Source organism: Pristiophorus japonicus, chromosome 5 (assembly GCF_044704955.1).
Source record: "Pristiophorus japonicus isolate sPriJap1 chromosome 5, sPriJap1.hap1, whole genome shotgun sequence".
In the NCBI taxonomy this organism is placed as follows: domain Eukaryota; kingdom Metazoa; phylum Chordata; class Chondrichthyes; family Pristiophoridae; genus Pristiophorus; species Pristiophorus japonicus.
In genome coordinates this window covers 125,315,555-125,335,406 of record NC_091981.1, presented here as the reverse complement: position 1 = coordinate 125,335,406, position 19,852 = coordinate 125,315,555, and the positions used below count along the sequence as shown (strand labels likewise).

Here is a 19,852-nt window from a genome sequence, read left to right as displayed (position 1 = left end):
AAAAACGCGGTATTCTCGAGCGCCTTGCAGCTCGATGTCTGCTTGGCGCGGCGCACAGGGGGCGGAGCCTACCACTCGCGCCGATTTTGTAAGTAGGAGGGGGCGAGTACAATTTAAATGAGTTTTTTTGGTGCCGGCAACCCTGCGCAGCGCGTTGGAGCATTCGCGCACGCGCAGTCTGAAGTAAACATTGGCACTCGGCCATTTTTAAAAGTGCTGGAGTAAAAGTGAACATTTGTTTATTGAACCTTTGCAAAGGCTTGCATTTTAATTTTCTTGATATTTGTGTGTGTGAGGGAGTGCATTCTGTAATTAAAGATAGACTGTGATAAACGGGACACATGCACTTGTTTGAGACTATTCAAATTCTTTGTAGCTGTTCAATTTTTAACATTTTTTAAATAAACCCACATTGCCCTTCTATGATCAGCACTGAGGCTTCTTGCAGCTTTCTCCCCCTGCCGTCGGTCGGTCCTGACGGCAAACCGCTGCCTGAAAGGCCTGCCTGAAGCACTTTCACACAGGTAGGAACATGGTTTATTTAATCTTTTCTTTGCTTATAAATTTTTATTCAGGTTGGATTTATTTGTAGAATATTTGTATAAGTATAACTAAGGATTTATTGTAGAATTTAATGACTTCCCTTCCCCCGCCTCCCCCCCCACCTCGTTCCCGAAGCCTAATTTGTAACCTGCGCCTGATTTTTTTAATGTGTAGACAAGGTTTTTTCAAGCCTACAAAAATCTTCACTTACTCCATTCTGTTAGTTTGGAGTACGTTTTCACTGTGGAAACTTTCAAATCAGGCGTCAGTGGCCGGACACGCCCCCTTTTGAAAAAAAAATTCTGTTCAAAAGTGAAACTGTTCTACCTGACTAGAACTGCAGAAAACTTAAATGTGGAGAATTCCGATTTCTAAGATACTCCGTTCTCCACCAGTTGCTTCTAAAAATCAGGAGCAAATCATGTGGAAACTTGGGGCCATTGAGTCTTCAGAGATGGTACAACACAGTTCACTAGGATGTATGAGGAAATATAAATACAAAGAAAGACTTATCAATTGGGGCTTTTTTTAATGAACAACTTATATTTTAGGACAATATGATAGAAATGTCTAAAATGTAAAAAAAAAAAAGGATGGATTGTCTCTTAGTACACTTGTAATGAGTACACAAATGCAAGGAAAAGTGGATATCCAGTGGACTGGGAGAGCTATATAAAGCAACAAAGGAATACAAAGAAAGAAATACAAGTGCAAAATGTGAATATGAAAAAAACTTGCATAGGATATCAAAGCTAACAGTAAAAGTTTTTATAAATATAAGAGAAACAGGCATATAGGGGGATATGGGCCCATTAAAGCCCATAAGATAATAATAAATTGTCAGACTTATTAAATTAAGGAAGAAGACACAATACAAGTGGAACAAGGGAAGGAACAAAATGGATTTAATGTAAGTTTTAAAAATGGTAATAGAGAAAAGAATGGGATTTTATGTATGTAGGCAAATCTCCAGGTTCTGATGGTTTCCACCCCAGGGTATTAAAAGAAATAGGTGACGACATTGGAGATACATTAGTCATAATTTTCCAAAGCTTTTGAGATTCAGAAATTATGCCTTTTGATTGGAAAATTGCACGTGTCACTCCATTATTTAAGAAGGAAAGGAAAAAGAAACCAGGTAACTCGAGACCTGTTAGTTTAACATCAATTGTGGGGAAGTTACTGGACTCCATCATCAGAGACAGAAGCCAAGATTTTTCAGGGGTCAGCAGGTGCAATCGGTGGCGGGTAGTATGGGAAACCCGATGTCAACCCATCATCCCAATGTCAGGTCTGTCAATGCTGAGCAGACCTGACAGGCAGCAGCGGGCAACCCAATTAAACTCTAGTTAGATCACAAACAGGCTTTTATAACTTACCTTTTGATTTTAACTTCATGGCCATGGGAACCACACTGTTCGGGGACCACAGCTATCAACCTGAGGCGGGAGTTCAGTGGCCATTGCTCCAGATGATTACTTGACAACTTCAAATATACAGTAAAAGCTCCCACCTGACAGATCATCACTTTCCTCAGCCACAAGCTGTTTCTGTCCATTTCCAGCACAGATTCTGCAGGCTTTCCACTCTTACCTCATTGGAAGAATTCTCTCACCCGTGATAGAATGCTTCTGTCATCTGTATTTCACCTGACATCTATTCCATCAACATGGATGCCATTTATACTCTCTCACCTTGGTCCTCAGAATCCGACTACGATCAGTCCCAATACCTGCAGCACCAGGCACACCAGCAGCACCAACCAACTCCGCTATCAATTGATGCTGCACAGGACACCGGGCATCAGCACCCGAGCACATTGCTGCCCGGGAGGTCACCATAGCCAGATCTACTTCAATTGATGCTGTACACCCTGACTGCCAATGATGTGCCAGGGTAGCACCACCCCACACCAACACCATAAAGCATCCTTACAATTTCCAAATTATTCCTTTCACACTCACCACCATTACAGGAGGTACCGTTATGTCTCACCATTCACTGCAACTCACTAAGCCACTTCCAAAGGTGCCCATAAATCTGTCCAAGAATGCAAAGTGTTGAAAATAACGATTTAAACGTTTGACAGCACATTAACAGAAACTTGACATGAACATTGGATAAAACACCCAAGTGCCTACCCCTTGTGTGTTGTTAGTTGGTATGATTGCACTAGGATGAGAGTGAGTGTGAGGGGTGGCTCGTAAGATAGGGATGTATCAGATGATCAAAGAGAATAAGCATGGATTTGTGAAGGGTAGGTCACGTCTGACTAATCTGGTTTGAGGTCACTAGCATGATGCTGTCTATATGGGCTTCCAGATGCACTTGATAAGGTTCTGCACAAAAGATTATTAGCAAAAATAAGAGCACAGGGAGGTAAACGTGACATGGGTCGGAAACTGGTTGGGAGGTAGGATACAGAAAGTAGAGATAAAGGGTTTGTGCTCTGATTGGCAGGGTGTGACAAGTGGTGTTGCCCAGGGATCTGTACTGGGGTCTCAGCTTTTTAACCATATATTAATGATTTGGATGAAGGAATAGAGAGTTGTATATCCAAGTTTACAGATGACACTAAGCTAGGAGGCACAATATATTGTGTGAATGGGAGCAGGAGGTTACAAAGAAACATAGATATATAGATACACTAAGTTAGTGAACAATACTATGGGAGATGGAGTTCAATGTTGGGGAGTGTGAGGTCATCCACTCTGGATCTGAGAAAGACAAACTGGATTATATCCTTAATAGTGAGACACTAGGGGGTAGATCTTGACTCTGATAGTGTAAAATGGTTGATTTTAATAGAAATAAAAATTGGGAGGTATAAAACGGGCTGCTGACTCACTCTCACCCGTTTTACACTTTTGGACAAAATCAAGATCTATCCCTAGAAACTGTGGAGGTGCAAAGAAATTTAGATGTCCACACACACAAATCACTAAAAGTTACAAAAAGTAATCAAAAAGGGTAATGGATTGTAGGCCTTTATCTAAGGGGGTTAGAATACAAAGTAAGGAAGTGATGCTTCAGTGGTACCCATTAGGGATGGGTAATAAATGTTGGCCTTGTCAGTGACGCCCACATCCCGTGAATGAATAAAAAAGCCTTGGTCAGATCCCATTTGGAGTACTGCATTTGGGCAGTGAATCTCAGGAAATATATATTGGCCTTGGAAGGGGTACTGTGCAGATTCACCAGGATTATACAAGGGCTTAAATGGTTAATTTATGAGACCAGGCTGCGTAAACTGAGCTTTTATTCCCTTGAGTTTAGACAGTTGAGGGGTGAGCTAATCAAGGATTATGGTCGATAGGGTAGACACAGAGAAACTATTTTCTTTTGTAGAGGAACCCAAAACAAAGGGGCATAACCTTTAAATTAAGAGCTTGGCCATTTAGGAGTGAAATCAGGAAGCACTTTTTCACACAAAGAGTAGTAGAAATCTGGAACTCACTCTCCCAAAAGACAGTGGATGCTGGATCAATTAAATTTTCAAGACTAAGATTGATAGATTTTTGTTTAGCAAAGGTCTCAAGGGATATGGAACAAAGGCAGGTGAGTGGAGTTGAGGTACAGATCAGCCATGATCTAAGTGAATGGCGAACAGACTCAAGGAACTGAATGGCCTATTCCTATGACATCACAAGCACTACTCCTCAAGTGAAGATGTCATCATTCAACCATATAGTATCCTGACTGTTGACATCAGTGCCAACACCTATAACAATCAACTTAAATGGACAAAAGATAAAATAAAACTGTACCCAATGAACTATGTATCAATACTATATATACTGCAGAAATTAATGAATACATGGAAGTAGTTTCACTGCTATAACTTCACCTTAAGCTTTAAGTGATAGCGAATATTAAGTGATACAAACTTTCATTCTTTCTGATTATCAGCTGAATCTTTTGGTAAGATTTCTGTTTTGTAATCAATGGCATTATTCTCTATATAATTATTTGTATCTTAAAAAAGATTCAAAATAATATCCTAGTCATCATATAAGGAAAATACAATCCCAAAACAACTCTCAGCTGAGTTTTTTTAAAGTGGTTTAAATACAAAGGGGGGAATTTTTCAGGGGGTCAGCAGGCATGTTTGGTGGCAGGTCGGGTGGAAAAACATTTTTTGACATGTCAGGACCCCGCTGTCAAGCTGCCACCACGCGCCTTTCCTAGAAGCTGGGTCGGTCAGCGCTGAAGAGACCCGGCACGCAGCAGCGGGGGAGGCAATTCAGGTCATTATGATCTTGTTAACTGCCCATTAACAACTATTTTGAGCTCACCTTTAGATTTTACAAGGTCGCTCACGGGGTCCATGCTGCTCGGGGATCACGTCAGGTAAGGAAGTCGGGAGTTGTATGACCATGGAAACATCTCATTACTTGACAGCAGTAAAAGTGCTATAACAGCTCCCATCTCACAGCTGTTCACTTTCCAAGCTCAGAATCTGTTGCTTACTGCATTTAGAAGACAGTTTGAGCTTTATGCAGGTTACAAGTGTTTAGAGTATACTCTCTATCCAGTGTCACCTTATTGGAACAACCTCTCACACCATTGACAGATCGCTTCTGTCATCTCAACTTCACCTGCCATCTATTACATCAGCAGTGGTACCCTTGAAACTATCTCATCTTGGTCCTCAGAATCCCACCACGATCAGCCCCAGCACCTGCAGCACCAGGCACACCAGCAGCACCAACAACAACACCAACCTTCTCTGCAATCAACTAATGCTGCACAGGACAGAGGGCATCAGCACCAAACCACATTGTTGCCAAGAATGCCAGGGATAGCCTCACCATGGCCAAATTTACTTCATTTGCCGCTGTACATCCTGGCTGCCACATGGTGCGCCAGGTTGGCACCACCCCACACCACCATAAAGCATCCCTACAATGCCCAAACCATTCCTTGCATATTCATCAGCATTGCGGGGGGGTACCATTATGTCTCACCATTCATGCAACACACTAAACAACTTACAAAGGTGCACACAGATCTGTCCAAGAATACAAAGTGTTGAAAATAAAGGTTTCAATATTTGACAGCACATTAACAGAAACTTTACATGAACATTGCATGAAACACACAAGAGCTTACCCTTATGTGTTGTTAGTTGGTATGATTACACTAGGATGAGGGTGAGTGTGAGGGGTGGCTAGTGAGATGGGGAAGTGATCATGTAGATAGAGAGGGATGGGTGGAGGTGCAAGGTAAGTTGGTGTGAGTAAGGATATGCAGGAGTAGGGTAGGGAAGGCAGAGTGATGGGAATGTGATAAGTGGCACAGCTGGGTGAGGTTGAGTGTGGTTTTGCAGTAAGGTTTTGTGATCTACTACGATCATTAAAAGGTTTGCACCACAACAGCCTGGTCTTCCTGACAACATCCCTGCTTGTGTCCTCCTGTGCAATGTGCAACCAGGCTGCGTTGATCTCCTGGGGAGGTGTCTTCCGCCCATTGGAAAGAAGAGAACCTCCCTGTGTGCTGTGACTCCCTCCATAAGCCAATGGAGGGAGTCATGGGGGGTTCTGGGTGCAGCCATGTACCTCTGTACAGTGCTTGTCAGTGTTTGCAGCACCTCAATGCTGTAGAGCACTGACAGCAGAAATGTCAAACTCAATTTGTGCATGGTCTCTTTAAGGAAACCGGTTGATGACGCATCATCAAATTATATCATCAGATCCGCTTCCTTCATTGGCCGGCAAATGCACTGGGCGGGCTTAATTAGAAACATAGAAACATAGAAAATAGGTGCAGGAGCAGGCCATTCGGCCCTTCAAGTCTGCACTGCCATTCAATATGATCATGGCTGATCATGCAACCTCAGTACCCCACCCCTGCCTTCTCTCCATACCCCCTGATCCCTTTAGTTGTAAGGGCCACATCTAACTCCCTCTTGAATATGTCCCAACAAATTGGACTCCACAACTTTCTGTGGCAGGGAATTCCACAAGTTCACAACTCTCTAGGTGAAAAAGTTTCTCCTCATCTCAGTCCTATATGGCTTACTCCTTGTCCTTAGACTGTGTCCCCTTGTTCTGGACTTCCCCAACATCGGGAACATTCTTCCTGTATCTAACCTGTCCAGTCCCGTCAGAATTTTATACATTTCTATGAGATCCCCTCTCATTCTTCTAAATTCCAGTGAGTATAAGTCTAGCCGATCCAGTCTTTCCTCATGTCAGTCCTGTCATCCCTGGAATCAGTCTGGTGAATCTTCGCTGCACTCCCTCAATAGCAAGCACGTCCTTTCTCAGATTAGGAGACCAAAAGTGCACATAATACTCAAGGTGTGGTCTCACCAAGGCCCTGTACAACTGCAGCAAGACCTCCCTGCTCGTATACTCAAATCCCCTCACTATGAAGGCCAACATGCCATTTGCTTTCTTTACTGCCTGCTGTACCTGCAAGCCTACCTTCAATGACTAATGTACCATGACACCCAGGTCTCGTTGCACCTCCCCTTTTCCTAATCTGCCGACACTCAGATAATATTCTGCCAAGTTTTGCCACCAAAGTGGATAACCTCACATTTATCCACATTATACTGCATCTGCCAGGCATTTTCCCATTCACTTAAACTGTCCAAGTCCCCCTGCAGCCTCTTAGCATCCTCCTTGCTTCTCGCCCTGCCACCCAGTTTAGTGTCATCTGCAAACATGGAGATATTACATTCAATTCCCTCGTCTAAATCATTAATGTATAATGTAAATAGCTGGGGTCCCAGCACTGAACCCTGCGGCATCCCACCAGTCACTGTCTGCCATTCTGAAAAGGACCCGTTTATTCCCACTCTTTGCTTCCTGTCTGCCAACCATTTCGCTATCCACATCAATACATTACCCCCAATACCATATGCCTTAATTTTGCACACTAACCTCTTGTATGGGACCTTATCAAAAGCCTTTTGAAAGTCCAAATACACCACATCCACTGCTTCCCCCTTTTCCATTCTACTAGTTACATCCTCAAAAAATTCTAGAACATTTGTCAAGCATGATTTCCCTTTCATAAATCCATGTTGACTTGGACCGATCCTGTCACTGCTTTCCAAATGCGCTGCTATTACATCTTTAATATTTGATTCCAACATTTTCCCCACCACCGATGTCAGGCTAACCGGTCTATAATTCCTTGTTTTCTCTCTCCCTTTTTTAAAAAGTATGGTTACATTAGCTACCTTCCAATCCATAGGAACTGATCCTGAATCCATGGAATGTTGGAAAATGACCACCAATGCATCAACTATTTCTAGGGCCACTTTCTTAAGTACTCTGGGATGCAGACTATTAGGAATGTAAACTCATTCTACACAGCAGACTGGAGTCAGCAGCGGGGTCAGGTCTCACCATCAATGCATCCGCCACGGACCTGCCGAGGTCTGGCAAATCGTGGCCAAAAAAGTCCCAAATCAGTTTTTTTTTTCCTAGAGACAGCTAATTCACATTCATTATGTGGTAACATAAAGTACCTGGGTATTTTTACAACAGTACCACCTTTATTGCTCTGACATACTAACATACAAAGTTGAAAACAACTTTATTTGTTTCCCATTGATAGATAACTCCCTTTATTTGTTTTCCCTTGATCCATGCAGCAACTGCATTTCAAAGGGCAATCTGCTCTCAGGCCTCCACAAATGATCCTCCAATCATGATGCTGGAATGTGTGTAAGTGCAGCCTGGACTCCAGCTTGTATCTCCTTGTGGGAACTCAATGGCATTGGGAGCCAAACCTACATCTCAGCACTGTCTTAAACTGTCTAATTCTTTTGCCTAAAAAGACCTAAAAAATAAAATTACATACTTCCATCACTATCAATAGATGCCAATAAATGGAGGCACAGAAAAGGATGCTAGTACAAAAATTATATTTTGTTTGTTTTGACTGATTTTCTAATCATTAAAGATGGTGAATGATACCCATGCTCTAGAATTCCCTTCCTAAACCCCAATGCCTCTCCACCTATCGCACTGGGCGAACTTAACAAGCCCAGTCAACGTAAAATTATTCTGCACAGTGGGCTGGAGCCAGCAGCGAGGTCAAGAACTGCCACCAACCTGCCGAGGTAGGGGAAGTCACGGCCACCGTCTTTTGGATGAGACGTTAAACCGAGACCCCGTCTGCCTTCTCAGGTGGATGTAAAAGATCCTATGGCGCTATCCCCAGTGTCCTAGTAAATATTTATCCCCCAACCAACATCACTAAAACAGATTATTTGGTCATTATCAAATTGTTGTTTGTGGGACTTTGCTGTGCACAAATAGGATGCCGGGTTACGTACATTGCAACCGCGACTACACTTCAAAAGTAATTGATTGGCTGTAAAGTGCTTTGGGATGTCCTGAGGTCATGAAAGGCGCTACATAAATCATAGAATCATAGAATGGTTACAGAACAGAATGAGGCAATTCGGCCCATTGAGCCGTGCTGGCTCTCTGCAAGAGCATTTCAGCTAGTCTCACTCCCCCACCTTTTCCCCGTAGCCCTGCAAATCTTCTTCCTCCAGATACTTATCCAATTCCCTTTTGAAAGCCATGATTGAGTCTGCCTCCACCACTCTCTCAGGCAGTGCATTCCAGATCCTAACAACTTGCTGTGTAAAAATGTTTTCCTCATTTCACCTTTGGTTCTTTTGCCAATCATCTTAAATTTTGTCCTCTAGTTCTCGACCCTTCCGCCAACAGGAACAGTTTTTCTCTATCTACTCTGTCCAGACCCATCATGATTTTGAACACCTCTGTCAAATCTCTTCTCAACCTTCTCTGCTCCAAGGAAAACAACCCCAACTTCTCTAGTCTATTCATGTAATTGAAATCCCTCATCCCTGGAACCATGCTGTAAATCTTTTCTGCACACTCAAAGACCTTCATAATCTTCCTAAAGTGCAGTGCCCAGAATTGGACACAACACTCCAGTTGAGGCCGAACCAGTGTTTTGTAAAAGGTTCATCATAACTTCCTTGCTTTTGTGCTCTGTGCCTTTATTTATGAAGCCCAGTATCCCATATGCTTTTTTAACCACTTTCTCAATCTGCCCTGCCACCTTCAATGATTTGTGCACATATATACCTCAGTTCATGCATCCCATTTAGGAGTAAGTTATTTCTATCTTTTAGAATGAAAGCTGAGAGTGCTCACTGACAGACTCATGCTGTATATCCTCAGAGCAGTTATGACAACCAATATGGTGGATGTCCAGCAGACTCCATCTGCAAATAAAATAAGGGTTGATTTCCTGAGCTCGCTATTTGTAGTGAAATCACAGACATATGTATAAAGAATGCATATATATGATTTTGCTACAACTAAGCAGAGGAAATCATTGTGTATGATTTAACTTAACAAGTGGAAAATATATATTACATCGAGTCCATTTTACACAGAAAGTATTTCTGCACCTTCCAACAGATGTTTTTCCTTTCCTATTAATTACATTATGATTCAGCTCCTTCTTCTAATTTTAAATGGGTGACTGTCTTCATAGAAAGCTACCCAAATCCTTTAAAAATAATTGGGGAAGAACTAAAACAGTAATGGGTCACTTACATCACAAAGAAGTGATGATTCGCTCACCAAACCACATATTTTAAGCAAATAGAAATGGTTCATCATGCACTTTTAATGAAGACTTTGTCCCTTTAAATTTGCAGAAAATAACTTCTGCTGGGTCATGCTAAAGACAAATTTGATAATTGCAGAGCATTTCACATTTAAGAGTTAATTCGTGGTTTTTCAGTAGAAATAATAAAAAAAATATTAACTGAGAAGGGAAGTAGATTTCTGAAACTTAGAATAGATGATGATTCAACACAAGGATATGACACTTGCAATGAAATGAGGCATTACAAAAAAGGCATTTAATAAGGAGAGCCAAAAAGGTTTTACTCGCTGGCCTCCCCCCAAAAAAGTCTCTGCAGCCAAGAGATTTAAAACTCTGACTGGAAAGTGAAAATGAAAACCTCTATTCAAGAAGTGACTTAAGGTGCTTTCTTTAATCAAATTAAAATCCAAATGTGCATTCAAAGGTAACAGACAACTCTGCAGCTGTATGCAAATGACATGAAATGAGAAAAAACGCCAACAAAAGAAGTCTTGCTGCTTCTGCCTTACTGAAGGAATTAAAGGGAGACAGAAACAAAAAAATGTTAACAGTCATCCGAGTACCTGCAAGAAATGTCTCCAAAAAGGCCGTTGTTAAAAAAAAGTGCACTCAAAACACAAGAGTCCACCAAATTTTGGGGAAATTCCCTAAATAGCTATATCAGCTAAAATTAATCTTATCATTGGCAATTTACTCATTTGTGTATTTTTTGCAGAATGATAAAGGTGGCATTTCCTACTACTGGAAATGTTTAACTTGTGAAAAGTGAACAGGCAAACAGATTGACACCAGCAAAACGCGTAGGCAAGAACGCGGACGGGATGGAAGCAACCCACACAAGGCGGACGGGAAAGGGAGAAGCAGTGCCTTCCCGCTTACTTCTCGCGCTAATTACGCGAGATCTTCACCAGCCCCCAAACCAGGAGTTTCCAAATGTCCTTTATAATAGCATGACACGTCCGTCCCTCTTGCAATTATTTTAAAAGTTGTGAACTAAAGTAGTTGCAACAGCAAACTTTAAAGGGCTCGCCGATATCCAGAGAGGTAACAGAGTTTTGTTGTTGTTTGTCAGAGAATCAGAAACTTGCTACATTTTCACCTAATTTGCTCAAAACGTCCTTCGTGTCACAACATCGGATTTATGTTTCTCGGCCGCTCGCTCTTCCTGAAATGGCGCGGGTGGGCGTAGAAATCTGGATTTAAATCAAATTACAAGTTTTTTGGGGAGGAGGTGGGTTGGTTTCATTTGTAAAATAAAGGTTATCGAAACGGTTGGAATTGCACAAAATAATCTATACCACAAATGTGAAATGTATGTGCACGTGATCTGTATAGTGAAGCATTAAACTTATCATTTTAACTCGGAAAGTGATGGGGCAAACCCCCCCCGCCCCCAAATTATATTTTACGTCAAATGTTTACGATAAGACAGTCCGCATTGTGAGCCAAGTTTGCAATCCTGTTAGGGGAGACTCTCCCCACTTGACCTGGAAGACTTTTATCTCCATTTTCAGCATTTATAACTTTTCTTTTTAAAATCTTGGTGTATAACTCAGTTCTGGATGTTATACATTTCTTCACTTTTTGTTGCAGTAGTTGGTTCAAATTGAATGTTAATATTGTATACTTGAAACCTTAATTTCCTATCGCCTTTCTAAATTTTTATTGCACGTTTCATTGGTGCAATTTTACTAAATGTGTGCCGGCTACTCCAGAGGAAGTGCAGTATTTCTGTGGGTGGGACTGGTGAACATTTGATGTTTTCGCACCTGACTGACCACACGACACAGTTTTCCGCCAGTGTGTGTGCACTCAGATCTAAGCGTCTCGTATTTGTTCCTTTCCTTAACTAAGTCCCAGTCTGATTATAAAACCTTTAGGCTGGGATAGCTACCTAAACCCGGCCATACACATGGCACATGAGAAAGATTTGATTTTAGTTTCTCTCCAGTTGTCATGAGCAGGTTGCATGTACGGGGGATGCAATTTTCCAACGCCATGCGTGTGGGTTTATTATAAGTCAGTGGGGTTTCCCCCCCCATTCAACGGCAGCTAGTTTTTGTTCCCCTCACCTGACCACGTTGGGATGCTCGAAGGACTCGAGTTGCCTCAGTACAGCCACCTCCCGGATAGTAGAGAGAGGCATCCCTTCTTCCCCGGTCTGGACTCGCACTTTCTTCAGAGCCACGAAGCGACCTTCGTTGTTCTTATCTCTGGCCTTGTAAACTTTCCCGTACGCCCCTTCCCCGATCTCGGCCACCGGCTCGTAGCGGTCAGAGAAACTGCCGTCTTTCCCATCCATCCTACAAACTGCGGCTCCCCACGATGTATGTCACACATAGACGGAAACAACAAGGGTGGGTATATATTGGCCAATCACATCTGGAAAACAAAATAAAAAGAACATTAACAAACACAATCAAAGTACAGAACTGAAAATGTATGGATGGCTGCTAATGAGGGGTTAAATCAACTTTGTTTTAAAGGAAAGAAGCAACTCATCAGCAGAATTGACAGAAACGGAATGATTCTAGTTATGGGAACGACGCGGTACCATTAACAGTTGTGCGGGGATACCTAGAAAGCTCGGTTTCCCGCATGAGAACATCAAGAGACGGTGTGCCCCGGCCCGGGCTCTCCTTCTCCGGGTAAATGCACAACACACGGCGGCTGTCGGCAGTGGCCGAGCGAGCCCAGCCTCTCAAAGCATGCGCACACCGGCCGTCTTCAACACGTGCTACTGGGGAAATATTGTGTACAAAACAAAAAGTTCAAATTAACAGCGAGCGAGAAAGCCGCCTGTTTAAACAAACACCACCCGATGCAGCTTCGCTCGAACCCCCAATAATAACGTGTTTTTGTCAGTCACGTTTATTTGAATTTAAATCACCACAGTGTGTGTGTGGGAGAGGGAGGGGGGGGGGAAATCCTCGCTAACCGCCTGAATTCCCCCTGTCCCCCGCAGTATTTCCCTCCCACCTCCATGTATCCACATGCGATCTTGAGGAAGGGGAAGGGGCATAGCCGCCACAATTTTCCGGTGTTCCATTAAAAATTAACACGTACAACCTAAGGCATTCGTTTCTTTAAAAGATGTATCTGTCACCGAGAATTACATCCGTCTTGTAAATGACACCAGTTGAGTGTTGTTGGGAATGTTATTTGCGGGATTGTGGAAGAAGGGAAATGTTGGAATCAGAATAATAAATTTATCAGCAAACATGGACTGCTCGATCCCATTTGTCACCAAGTGAGTCTCAAGATCCCACATTCGAAATACCGTGCAGCTTTAAACTGATTAATTTATACTATATATTTAACACCACGTCGAAAATCCAGGACTTATTATACCAAAACATTTTTACCTGATTCTAAACATGTATTTAAAGATCGCCCGCTTGGACGCAGCTTCGATTGCTAAAACTCTGTTCAAGCTCAAGCCCTGAACTTATTTTTTATATATTTGTTTAAAAATCCCACAGCCGAGTGTCTGGAGTGGGACGGCCAGCCCTGATCGCTCCAGACTGGGCCACACAGGTAGATGCTCCACGCTTTGTAGCGTGTGAACGAGGATCTCCATTGCCGGGGGGTGGGGTGGTGGGGGGTTGCAATTCATGCAAAAGAGAAGAAAACGACTGGCGCAAACCCATGTAATGTGCAAAACTCCTCAGGCAAATGTAAGTATTTTTTGCTGATCAACAGTATGTACATATATGTGGCGCCTGGGCGGAGAATTTCTCTCCCCCTGCCTTCTTTCTCTATTTTATTCTGAGGATTTTCTGCGTCCCCCCCCCCCAACCCTTGTCAGAGAAAGAGAGCAGAGAGCAGCGATGCTGCCTTTTCTTTCCCACGACGCCTGAATGTGACCCCCCTTCAGCAGTTGACACAGAGCATCAACATTTCCGCATTCCTCAAACAACAAAGACGAAACGCCGCCTGGCCTTTTTCTCTTCCCAACTCACTCACTCTGTGTGTGTGTGTGTTTGTCTCTCTCTCTCTCTCTCTCTCAGCTCAATGAACCTTTCGTTTCCCACTGTCAAGTTCCAGCAGCTGAAAGGAAAAGAAACTTAAGACTACACAACGCAAGATAAGCTTCCTTCTCCGCGCCCCCCGCCCCCCCAACCACCGACACACTTTCTCCTCATTAAAAAAAGCATGAAAAAAATCCAAATCAACTTCCTGGATACCAACATGTTAACGGTTCAGCTCAGTTAACTTCTGGAAACGTTAAACCAGTTAAAAACTTGGCCACTGTCCCGCTGGATTCCGACCTTTCTTGTTTAATACGTTTGCAAAAGCTTTGGAATTCAACAAGATAATATAATCAGCCTTGATCGTGAACTTGCAAAATATAATGCGAACAACAATCAAAAGTAATAACGTTCACGATATGTACGTACCGCATATCCTGTTACTTCCAACTCATTTTGCCCCTGTCTACGTTGCCAGCAACGTATCCGAGTTCTTGTGTACAATTTTGCTCCTTTGCCCCCGAAAGTGATGCAAAAGTAACCAGTTTAAACCCTATGCAAATAATTTGTAAAAAAGGCAAAACTAAACCTAAACACAACGATTACTTTCTCCAAACCAACACGTCCAAAGGGTCTGTCATACAGTAGCTCTTTTACCCACAATACTTAAAGGGAAATAGATCACGTTTCAGAATATCAGCAGTAAACTAGTAAAATGTATAGATTTAACTTACAGTGGAAGAACGATTAAGCATTTTTCTAAGTTCAAATACTCTGCAGTTCACTACTCATTTTACGTGAGCATTCAGATCTTTAGGGTTATTGAGGCCAAACTGCACTAATTAAGTGGGGCCAGAGGGGGGTAAAACATCAATACCTGCATTGAAAACCTAGAACTTGTTTAAAAATTACTCCGTTCCAGGAAACGTGAATCGGTTTATTTCTCCGGAAAAAAACTTCAAAGATTGCTCATTCGTCTGTCATGGTGATTTATATGTGTATATAAAAAAAATCAGAAACAAAATTCCAGTCTGACCCTTCCACTGCAGTTATTCAAAATAACCGACTCCAGCGATCAACTTAATCCTCACCTTTTTTCTTAAAAGACAATCGTATTTGGCACGTTAAGACACAGCACTGTGGCTGAAGGTTTTTTTTTGGTAAGTCTTTGGAGCAGATTTCTTGTTTATAGTTTACAACAACGATACAATGAAAAGAAAAGCGAGACAAGGAGAATGAATGGTGCAAGTCTGGAAATGTGCAAAAAAAACCTAAAATTGTGAAACAGTAAAAGTTTGTTTTTACATTCCAGAAATCACAAAACACGCTTTTGAAATGTTGTTTTGTAAGTTAGAGCTGTAAGAAATGAATCAATTATTATTTCTTTATAAACACAAGGCAAGTGTATAATAGTTGAATTGTTCACAATAGTTGAACATTGTGCATATATAAACTGCAATGCACAGTTTTTCAAAATAAGCTTTGTGGGCATAAGCATTTCGTGAAAAATGTAGCTTTCTCTTCCATTCATTTAGCAAACATTATGACCTGAAAAATGAGTTCATAAATTTATCTGACACCAAATACAAAATAAAGCATGTATCTGTTTGTTTTTATTAAGAACATTGTTGCATTCAAAACCTGTCTATCACATGATCACCTCAATATCAATAATTCATTTATGTCCACTGCTTTATGCTCCATTAAAGTATTTGATAACCAGAACTATGTTTAAAATTAAAACGTTATTTTCTTTACGTTCTTAAGCTTTTGGTTTTTCTGAAAGCAATAAAGATTTTTGTGTGATTTGCAAAATAAAAAGCATACTCATAATTTTCAGACATCAATGCACTACTTGTTTCAAAGAGGTCAAGGTTAAAACTACAGTAATCTGTTTTTCTGTATATTTACAGTATGAGCTAAAGAGTACATGAAAAATACCTTTTCCAATTTGATTCATTAACATTTTTTGATGAAGAATCCTAAGATATCAATACTGTATAGTTCCTGCTGCAACTAACATTTCCTCCTCCTAAACCTCCCTGCCCCCCCCTCCCCAAAAAAAGATTCTGATTCCATGGTTGGCAGGTCCTAAGGGGTAAAGAGCAGAGGTCAGTGGCATTTGTACACAAACCTCACATTTCTGATATTGATGCTTATAGCAGCAAATATATTTTAAAACAGATCTGATTTGTAAAGTTATTTTACATAAGTAGACATGATAGACTTTATGGGATGCATTTTATTATGGTTCATGTAGCGGTCATTAATTTTACAAGATAGAATAACAAACGTGCATTCAATTGGTTTAATAATTGATTCTTATTCCTTACAGTTTTTATTACTTACAGAGGTCCATTGATTTTGAGAAGCACTTCTTTTCAATTAGTAAACATTAATATGAGCAAGTTAATAATTACCTAATGAAATTAAAATAATTCAAAAATTTTAGAAAAAGTTAATAACAGCTTAGACAACATGCTGAATAATAATGCTTGAAAGCACATATTATATTGAAAAATATACCCTATGTCATGGTTCATAGATTCAGTATATGTGTTCAACAAAAGTTGTGCATATTCAACATGCAACAAAATTATGAAACTACATTTGATTACAGATATTATGTGCTGTGTTTTCCCAATATTTTATTAATTTGACATACTCAAAACACAACCTCTTGCTTGTTTAGAAGATCAAAATAAATATGCTCATTACTGAACATTTAACTGACCTCTCCTTTGAAAACCAACAACAAAGCTATTGATTTTTTGAGAAAGTTCAAGGTACTTGCTTCAATGGTAGAAAAAAGATGTAATTCCCATATTCACAAGAGGAATAGATTTTGAAATTAATGTAATTAACATGATAAATCGAATACTATTTTCATGTACACTACATTACATATCTAAAATGATAGAATTTTTACAATGTGATATGAATATTACCTATTTCTGAGTAAGTAGGAAAGAAAGTGTTGGCATAGATACTATTACAGTTACAGGATTGAATTAACTGGACATTTTATCTTGTGCAGAATAATTACAGAATCAATTACAGAGTTCTTTTAAAATTGAAAATAACAATCAAAAGGAAAGTGACAGACACTGCAACTGTTTTGTAAGTTTTATGACTGTTTGCATTCTGAAATATGCTCATAATTTATTGTGATTTGGAACTGCCAAGCATGCTGTAATCATTTGTTACTATTAGAATGCTTTGTAACTTTCAAAGAAAGTAACACATTCATTTTGAAACTATTTGAATGAAAAATCTATATACTTTTAAATATGCCAAGGGATTAATCAAGACATATAACCATCAGTAGTTTACTGACATGCAGCAATAAATAGTGTTTAATGTGCTTGTCAACACAAATGTTTGTGGTATGCTTTGTAGCTTATATAAAATGAACACATTTCAGCGACACAAAGTGTAGATTACATAGAAAGGAGAGCTGCAAAACACATCAGTATTATTTATGTATATGCCTAAAACTATCTTCACAGTGTATGTAGTAGATGCAAATGAGCGCTATATGATCTTTCTTCCCATTTCACTGTAAAGAAGCAGACATTTACCATATCTACTCTATTTGCCATTTAACATCTGTATAAAATAATTGAATTAAGGTCAATTCCATGAAAAGATGTAACTTTGATTGCCATCAGGAGTTTATTTTTTTGAAACATGGTTTAAATGTTTTAGATGAAGTTGCTAATTTTTCTTTTTAAAGGTCAAAGATCCAGGATCTAAATAAGCACTGATTCAGAGAAGCAGACCATTTTAATCCACTGTGTAGTCAGGATAAGAAAATTAGTTATGAAACAAACTTTAGATGCTTCAAGTACCCATGGCATTTGGAATGTGAATTTATTTTATTCTGATCTTAGCATCTAAGTAACGAAAATCACATTTACTGACACATTACATCCTATGGGATGGGTAAATTGATTTAATGATGTGTTTAGTCTCCAACTTTTTTGTTAAGGATGAATGGCTGGGGTTTGAGTATAAGTCATATATTTCACTGCTGTTTGTTAACTCAGCAGATGTTGGAAAACTCTTTCTTTTCATGTTTTAACCAGATCTCTGTAATGTTTTGTTATGTTACAACTGTTATTATAAACTGAAATATTATTAAAAGGTGTCTTTTGAATTAGTAATTTATGTAAATTTATTGTTTCTAATTAAAGATTAGCAGCACTTGTACATTTGTACATATTTTTAATATATAACACTGCTATGTTTTAGACATTACAGAAGTGTCAAATATTGGAGGTGTCAAATAATTCCATTCTGTACAATATTTCTTCCAACTTATACATAAAATATAAACACACATTACATGCGCAATACAAAAAGCATAGTTATATAAACATGATATTTTATTCATATGTTGAAAGAAATATTGTAAAACATATAATTGTTTAACACTTGCGTTATTTGGCACTTTACAATGCTCAAAATGTAGTGTATTCTAATCTAAACAACTGTATGTATATATTTACAGATACTGCTAATCTTTAATTAAATGAAGCAATAAACTTACATAAATTACTCATTTTAAGGACACATTTTAATGCATAGTATTTTCATTTATAATATCTGGCGCCTTTTAAGTTTGTTATGCCACAATTACTGTACTTCTACATTTATAGTCCTGTGAAACTAAATACCTTGTACTCCAAAAGGAGCAATCTATTTTTTCCTGATTAATCTTTACATGCTTAGTTATAGAAGTAAGTCTTTCTACAAAGTTTACTTCTTAAAGTCTCAGGTTTGGACTTGCATGTTGCAAATTAATATTCTAAGCTTAGCTTTCAGGTCATGCTTCCCCCCAAAAAAAAAAAATAATAATTAGAAAATCAATTTATTTAGAGACGATTAAATCATGATGCATATTTTGTAAATGCAGACTAATGTGTCAAAGATGCAATGTCTTATTCCTCATTTTTGGAAAATCCCCTAGATCTTGAAAAGAAACAGTTTGTGTCTTGTAGTCAAATATTTCCTGTTGAAAAAATTGGATGCCTTTTTATTAATGGATGAAAGACAATTATGGTTATGGATGTTTCTAAACATCCATGACCATAAAGAGCATTTTGGGAAATTCACCATAAACATGAATCACTTCATTTTATAGCATAGGAGAATTTTTTCTTTAGGCTAGATGCAGAGTTAACAGTGTTTGTATACTGTGTAATTAAATTAGGAATTTTCAAATGAATATCTTTCAGTGTTTATGACATTTAGCTTCCTCAGTCATGTTTGTGTTGCTAGAATAAAATCCCTTTAATTGTGCAAGAACTGATTATTTAAGGATTATGTTCTCTGCTCAACATATATTCAAATCTATTTTTGTAAACCTGGAAACAACAAGTGAGCAGATACAATCTTTCCTCATTGTTTAATGCTTAGTTTAAAATACCTTTGGCATGTAATCTTTATAAGGTACTTTAATATCGAATAATCCCAATGTTGAAAATATGTCTGAAACCTAATATACTATATCACTTAAACCCGTTGATATGATGTAATGACATCTTGCTGTTTGTTAGGCTTCTTGGATCTTAGTAGGTTAAAATTACTTTTGAAATACTTTGAAAGCACTGAAATATGCTGATGAGAGTCAAATGATTGTTTTATAGAATTAAGGCTAAGCTCATGTGAGAGGGTAACAACTCCTATTAATGTAAACAAGCTGAAGATTATTTTCTTAT

General features: G+C 39.5%; 1 protein-coding gene across 1 annotated transcript in view; it reads right to left on the bottom strand.

Moving 5' to 3' along the window:
* The window catches only part of cdk6 (cyclin dependent kinase 6), a 388,215-nt gene extending 375,321 nt beyond the window's left edge, over positions 1-12,894 (bottom strand). The window contains exons 1-2 of the mRNA XM_070880916.1: positions 12,713-12,894; positions 12,231-12,540 (exon numbers count right to left, since the gene is read on the bottom strand). Coding sequence (XP_070737017.1) covers positions 12,231-12,460 — 230 coding nt within the window. The 5' untranslated portion in view covers positions 12,461-12,540; positions 12,713-12,894. The remainder of the gene's footprint in view (positions 1-12,230; positions 12,541-12,712) is intronic.
* Between the last annotated feature and the right edge of the window lie 6,958 nt (positions 12,895-19,852).